At 45.2% G+C, this 7,181-nt stretch overlaps 1 protein-coding gene across 1 annotated transcript; it reads left to right on the top strand.

The window, feature by feature from the left end:
• The first annotated feature begins 1,126 nt into the window (after window positions 1–1,126).
• LOC123821612 (elongation factor 1-alpha 1) lies at window positions 1,127–4,686 on the top strand. The gene is made up of 8 exons (XM_045843182.1): window positions 1,127–1,274; window positions 2,240–2,417; window positions 2,695–2,874; window positions 2,981–3,277; window positions 3,360–3,510; window positions 3,604–3,860; window positions 3,947–4,181; window positions 4,267–4,686. The coding sequence occupies exons 2-8, from the start codon at window positions 2,274–2,276 to the stop codon at window positions 4,389–4,391; spliced, it is 1,389 nt and encodes a 462-aa protein (XP_045699138.1). The 5' UTR covers window positions 1,127–1,274; window positions 2,240–2,273; the 3' UTR covers window positions 4,392–4,686.
• Window positions 4,687–7,181: the final 2,495 nt, after the last annotated feature.

The raw sequence follows: 7,181 nt of genomic DNA, 5'->3' as shown, positions 1-7,181 counted from the left end.
CAGAGGAGTATTTCTCAGTCTGCCCAGATTGGCAACCAAGAAGCCTCACCAGTTTCACCCTAGATTTATGCTAATACTCAGTTACAAAAAATAGGGCGACAGAAAATGAAGCCATTTATTTAAATGGTATAGAAGACTTTTGAGAAGCAGTGATTTCACACTGGGTGGATAACTTTGCTGATGCAGTCTGGACATGAGATCATGTGGAAAGACTGAATTTGAAAATTCTTTTTAGATTTTTCATGTTTGCAATCAAATGAGTGTACAACCAGAAAAGAATGTACACGAGGACGACACACACTCAGGGTCCCTTTAGTGTAATAAAACTCGAGTTCTAGAGTTGTGGGGAAGGGGTGCAAAAAAGCTAAATGGCAATGGAAAAAAAAAACAATAAAAATAAAAATCCCTAGAGCTAGAAGTAAAGCAAACTGTAAGACTGAAGTCTATCCTAAACTGAAAAACTGGACGTGGGTGAAGGCGTGAAACGGACTTCGCTAAAAACAGATAGATGGCTTGGACTGGAACCGGACAAGTGGCCACTCCAGGAGCATATTCGTGAAGCTCACGGCCACGGAGAGACTACCTCCGATCCCTTACGTCTGCGGTTCCCGCTCCCAGGGTCTTGCACTCCTTTCCCGCCGGGCGGGGCGCCGAGGGCTAAGGGGTGGGGAGGAGCCCGCCCCCGGTGCCGGCGCGCCTAGCAGGGGAAGCAGTTCTAGAGGTTTGTCCAGGACCTTCGAGAGGACAAAGGTGAAGACGGAAGGTGTATTGCGGGATGATGGGATACCCCAATCACGAGGTCAATTTGCAGTTAAGCTAGAAACGGTAGAGGAAAGATTCTGGGTATCCCAACCCCACGGTCTCCTCGTCACCCCACCCCCCAGCTGCTGCTGAAAGTAATTCATACAAAAGGAAAACTCGCCTGTGCCCTGGGGAATCCCAGGGACCGTCGGTAAACTCTCAGTAACCTAGAATTCAGGGATCGTTCGTCCCGCCCCCTACCCCTTGCTCTCGTCATCGGGGTCGAGAGGAGCATGCGCGAGGCGACGTGTGCTGTTCAGTGGGCTTACTGCACATCACCCACAGTCCCCGAACAGTGGGGGGAGGGGACGGAGATTGAACGGGTGCCCAGTGGAGGTGGCGCGGGGTAAGCTGGGAAAGTCGTGTCGTGTGCTGGCTCCGCCCACTTCCCCGAGGGTGGGGGAGAGCCGTATATAAGTGCCGTAGTCGTCCTGAACGTTCTTTTTCGCAACGGGTTTGCCGCCAGAATACAGGTGAGTGCCGGGCGTGGCTTCCGCGGCCTGGCCTCCTATTGCGGCCGGTGGCCCTCGCGTGCCTTCCCCTCCCGCCGGGCCACTGAGCCACTTTGCGCTGTTCTCGACCCCGAATTTCGGGTTGTAAGGGAGTGGGAGAGTTCGAGGCCTTGCGCTTTTTTCAGGCGCCCTCTGAGCCTCGTGCTTGGATTGAGGCCTGGCTTGCGCGCCGTGCCCGCCGCCGCGTGCGATTTCCCCCGCATCTCTTCGTCTGCCCTGAAGTCTCGGCCCATCTGAGTTTACTTAAAAAGCACCTACGGTTTTATTTTTTCCGCCGGTATAGTTTAGCCGAGGTTGGTCGGGATCACCGCAGCATGGGCAGTTAAGCGTTCGTCGGGTTGTCGGCGAGTGGGCCACCGCGAGGAGAGGAGGGCGGCGGCGGGGTCCTCGGCCGGACGCACATGTCCGGCGAGGTGTGGGGCGCCCGAGTCGGATCGGGAGAGTCCCGGGAGTGGCCGGGCGGCTGCGGGGCTCAGCGCGCGCCGCCCTGGGCCTGTCGCCCCACCCCGGCAGCGAGGCCAGCCCGCCTGCTCGGCACCAGTTGCATGCGCGGAAAGATGGCCGCTCGCCGGCCCTGTGCAGGGAACTCAAAATGGAGGACGCGGCGGCCCGGGGCGGGCGGGTGAGTCACTCGCACAAAGGAAAGGGGCTTTTCCCCCCGTGCTACTGTTTCCTGTGACCCCGCTGTGTGCCGGGCGCCGTCCTGGCGCAGGGATGTCTAATCATGGCCTGGGGAGCGGAGCTTTTTGGGTTGGGGGAGGGGACTTAGGCGATGGAGTTTCCCCACACTTGGTGGGTGGAGACGAGAGTTGGGCCAGTTTGGCATTGGATATAATTCTCCTTGGAATTTGCCCTTTGATTTGCATCGAGACTGGTTCACGAGTCTGTGGGGCCTTGGTTTTAAAGTTAGTTTTTTCCCAATTTAGGTGTCGAGAAAACCACCACTAAATCAAAGCCAAAATGGGAAAGGAAAAGACGCACATCAACATTGTGGTTATTGGACACGTAGATTCCGGCAAGTCTACCACTACTGGCCATCTGATCTACAAATGTGGTGGGATCGACAAAAGAACCATTGAAAAATTTGAGAAGGAGGCTGCTGAGGTAGGTACAGTAGCGAAGATGATGTATTTCCTGACAGACTCACTTTAAGTGCTCATTTCCCAAAAGTCTCCAGTGTACCTGCATGTCACACTGGTTAACTTACAAGTTGATGTTTGCATTGAATCCTTTTGCTCTGTAACTGTTCTGAGAATTTAAAGTAAAGCCACTAGGTTTAGCATTGGAATCAAGCATTTCTGCTAAGTAGTGGGGGTAAGGAATTTCAAGTTGGAGTGGGGAGTGAGTCTTAGTTACTAAGTAACCATTCTAATCCTAACAGATGGGGAAGGGCTCCTTCAAGTATGCCTGGGTCTTGGATAAACTGAAAGCTGAACGTGAGCGTGGTATCACCATTGATATCTCCCTGTGGAAATTTGAAACCAGCAAATATTACGTGACTATCATTGATGCCCCAGGACACAGAGACTTTATCAAGAACATGATTACAGGGACATCTCAGGTTCGTAGGGATTAATCTTGAGACATTCTTATACATTGGTCTTACTGTTTTGAAGAGCATTCATTTAGTAGGATATGGTTTTTTGTTTTTTTGTTTTTTTTTAAAGGCTGACTGTGCTGTCCTGATCGTTGCTGCTGGTGTTGGTGAGTTTGAAGCAGGTATCTCCAAGAATGGGCAGACCCGTGAGCATGCCCTTCTGGCGTACACGCTGGGTGTGAAACAGCTGATTGTTGGAGTTAACAAAATGGATTCCACTGAGCCACCCTACAGCCAGAAGAGATACGAGGAAATTGTTAAAGAAGTCAGCACCTACATTAAGAAGATTGGCTACAATCCTGACACAGTAGCATTTGTGCCAATTTCTGGTTGGAATGGCGACAACATGCTGGAACCAAGTGCTAATGTAAGTGACTTAATTTTTCGGAAAAAGCCCTGGTGGTGGTGCAGAACTGAAAGTAACAGTGATTGACAATCTTGTGTTTTAGATGCCTTGGTTCAAGGGATGGAAAGTCACCCGGAAAGATGGCAGTGCCAGTGGAACCACACTGCTTGAAGCTCTGGATTGCATCCTGCCACCAACTCGTCCAACTGATAAGCCCCTGCGTCTGCCTCTCCAGGATGTCTACAAAATTGGTGGTAAGTTGAACATTGTTATCAGAATGTAACTTTTTTATGGGTGGCTGCAATTCCTTCAGAGGTATTTATCACTACGGCCTAAACATTTTTTAGGCATTGGTACTGTCCCTGTGGGCCGAGTGGAAACTGGTGTTCTCAAACCTGGCATGGTGGTCACCTTTGCTCCAGTCAATGTTACAACTGAAGTAAAGTCTGTTGAAATGCACCATGAAGCTTTGAGTGAAGCTCTTCCTGGGGACAATGTGGGCTTCAATGTCAAGAACGTGTCTGTCAAAGATGTTCGTCGTGGCAATGTGGCTGGTGACAGCAAAAATGACCCACCAATGGAAGCTGCTGGCTTCACAGCTCAGGTAACACTTAAGAAATGCCCTGTTTTTAACTTCCTCACAGATCTTGAACTGTGTTTTGAGACTCACTAAACACCTTTTTCCCCAAGGTGATTATCCTCAACCATCCAGGCCAAATCAGTGCTGGATATGCACCTGTTCTGGATTGTCACACAGCTCATATTGCTTGCAAATTTGCTGAGCTGAAGGAAAAGATTGATCGTCGCTCTGGGAAAAAGCTGGAAGATGGCCCAAAGTTTTTGAAATCTGGTGATGCTGCCATTGTTGACATGGTTCCTGGCAAGCCCATGTGTGTTGAGAGCTTCTCTGACTATCCTCCTCTGGGTAAGGATGCTATATTCAGAAGTTTTAAGTGAAATTTTTGTGTCTGCACCAAATGTTTCTAATGATGCACAATTTGTTTTAATAGGCCGCTTTGCTGTTCGTGACATGAGGCAGACAGTTGCTGTTGGTGTCATCAAAGCAGTGGACAAGAAGGCAGCTGGAGCTGGCAAAGTCACCAAGTCTGCCCAGAAAGCTCAGAAGGCTAAATGAATATTACCCCCAACACCTGCCACCCCAGTCTTAATCAGTGGTGGAAGAACGGTCTCAGAACTGTTTGTCTCAATTGGCCACTTAAGTTTAATAGTAAAGGACTGGTTAATGATTACAATGCATCGTAAAACCTTCAGAAGGAAAGGAGAATGTTTTGTGGACCATTCGGTTTTTTTGTGTGTGTGGCAGTTTTTAAGTTATTAGTTTTTAAAAATCAGTACTTTTTAATGGAAACACCTTGACCAAAATCTGTCACAGAATTTTGAGACCCATTAAAACAAAGTTTAATGAGAAACCTGTGTGTTTTTTCGGTCAACACTGTAATTTTCTTTGTTATTTAGGTTAAAAGTACCCCATAACCTATTTCTGGTGTTATATTTGCTGATGATTCTGAATTGGATAAATCTGTTAGGATTTTTCTTTCCTGGGTGGGAACTTTTTCACCTTGTCCTGAGGGGAGGAATCTGTTTACGTAGTAAAAGCTGTGGGAGGGGCTCTGGTGCAACACTAAATAGGTTAGGACCGATAAAGTAACTTTATGTGTAAGCTAGTTTATAAAGGCCAAATTCTGGTATATTAAGTCCACGTGTGTTTCATATAAAAGTTTTGTAGTTAACATCAAGTAAATTTTGTTAATGTCAAATCGAGTTTCCATTTTTACTGAAATGTGAATTCACGTTTACAAATGATGAGCTAGTTTAAAGAACTTAAAATGAGGCTTAAATAGTATTGAGCACTGTCTTGCTACAGTTAATTGTATCTAGATTCTAGGAAAAAATAAAAGATACTGGAAGTTGAGTGTGTTTTGTCACTTTAAATACTTAAAGGTCCACTTTCAGTAGGATAAAGAAACATTGCCACATGGAGGCTAAGCCCAGAGTTTAAAGAGGTGGAGTGGCAAATTAGTGTAAATGAGGGGGAAGGACCTAGTTTTGAAATTTTGCTTGGTGCTGCTTGAACATTACACCATTGAAAATTAACAAAGTTGCTAAAATTTGTTGGACACCAAAAGTGAACACTTAAAACTGATAAAATTTGGTAACTTGCATGTGATGATTGGTTACAGGGGAAGATAGGTGTCATTTGTTACTAGAATTTTTACTTGGGTGTGACAGCTGTCAGTAAAAGTCTGATTTTGATAGTTCCAGAGCACGATATATACCCAGTTGAAAGTGGCAAAATCACATCTATGTTATGTGGTTAAGGTTATGTGAGGATGGATCCTGTTTTCAAGTTGATTACAATTTGAAATGTCTTCAGAAACATTACTAGCTGAAATGCTGAGGGGAGGTGTAAAGAGTATTAAAAGGTTTTTGTTACATGAGGCAACTCTACCCCTTAGGTTTTTACAACTATGTTGCATATGTATAGTGATGAGTGATGAGTTTTAAAAAGCTGGTGACTGATAGAAAAGCAAATTTAACACACCTGTAAGCTTGACTAGTGTAGGGTCTGCTGTCCAACCTCCCGCATCAATGTCTAACTTGCAGAGAATAGGAAGGATGGCAAGGAGAGTCCAGGAAGTGAGTTTACCTAGAGATACATGCCTCTTCACAACTCTTCTTACATGTAGGTTAAGATAATTGCACCACCTACTGGTGGTCAGTCACTACAAATTGTTTTATATTTCATGGATTGTTATGCGTTACTGAGTTCTTAAACCTAAGTGCATTTCTTTGTGTTTTAATTGATTAAAAATGAACTACTGAACTACTGGAGTGGCTTTATAAAACCAGAACAAACTGGTGCATTAAAACCACTTTTAAAGATTTTATTTAGGGGGAGGGAGAGAAATACCTGGTTGCCTGTCACATGGACCCCACTGGGGACCTGATTGGGAATCAAACTGGCAACCCTTTGGTTTGCAGCCTGGGCTCAATCCACTGAGCTACACCAGCTGGGCTGAAAACCAGTGTACTTTTTAAATTGCCCACATGCTGTAATAGCTGTAAAGGTCTCAGAATCTTACTGAGATTTGTTCCCAGGAATACTGGTGTGGCTTTAGAATATGAAAAAAAATTGGAAAGGCAACCTGGTTGAGTGAGGAGTTAAGCACAGATTATCTGTAGGGCATGTCTGATTTTTTAAAAACTATTACTCTGTGCTCAGAATAGGCAGTGCAAAATAGCGAAGCTTTGGTCATTTCAGAACACAATTATACCCTCACCTTTTCTGTAGTTAATCCTATCGATGATTCACTTCCCATATCTCAGGTACATCAAGAACTCAGCTATTGATCAAGAACCCAGACTAGTATTGACAATTTATACTGAACTACTAACATTTAACCCAGTCTTGTTGCTTTTACAAATGAGGAATGCATACGGTTATTACTTTGCCAACATTACCTTGGGGTTGTAGTGACTTAGCATTTCTGTCTCCTGTGGTGATTCCAAAAAACTTCATTTAGAGGTTCTGACTTAAATATCCCTGGCTCTGATCAGATTATCTACAGCTAACAGCTCTCCCATAGCATTAAGAAACACCTAAAATGGCCTTAGTATCTTGAATATTTGGTATTTAAAAGTTTCCTTTAGGCAAAATGTAAATTGACCATAATTTTGCAGGAAAGGGTCAATGGTTACATTGCTAAATAGGAGGTTGACTAAGGTCTGGTGTAGCAGGGTGGGCACTGCAGAAGCAGTTTTCTCAACGTAAATTCATTTGTTTTTTTGAGTTCTGGTTCTGCCCAATAAAGGCTATTAACTGTACAAATCAGTGGTGCAGAGCTCTTAATTTTTCAGTAATTTAAGTATAGGGTATAAAAATCTTTAAGAATATTACCAGGAC

This window comes from Phyllostomus hastatus, unplaced genomic scaffold (genome assembly GCF_019186645.2).
Source record: "Phyllostomus hastatus isolate PE091 unplaced genomic scaffold, TTU_PhHast_1.1 phas_contig_40, whole genome shotgun sequence".
Lineage (NCBI taxonomy): Eukaryota > Metazoa > Chordata > Mammalia > Chiroptera > Phyllostomidae > Phyllostomus > Phyllostomus hastatus.
Note: the sequence above shows the minus strand (reverse complement) of the source record. Positions and strands in the feature narration are given on the sequence as shown.

Bases quoted from the DNA above. Each gene is read 5' to 3' on its own strand.
- LOC123821612 (XM_045843182.1), top strand. From the start codon at position 2,274: ATGGGAAAGGAAAAGACGCACATCAACATTGTGGTTATTGGACACGTA. The intron at 2,418-2,694 runs GTAGGTACAGTA...TAATCCTAACAG, and splicing joins TTGAGAAGGAGGCTGCTGAG to ATGGGGAAGGGCTCCTTCAA. The intron at 3,278-3,359 runs GTAAGTGACTTA...CTTGTGTTTTAG, and splicing joins TGCTGGAACCAAGTGCTAAT to ATGCCTTGGTTCAAGGGATG.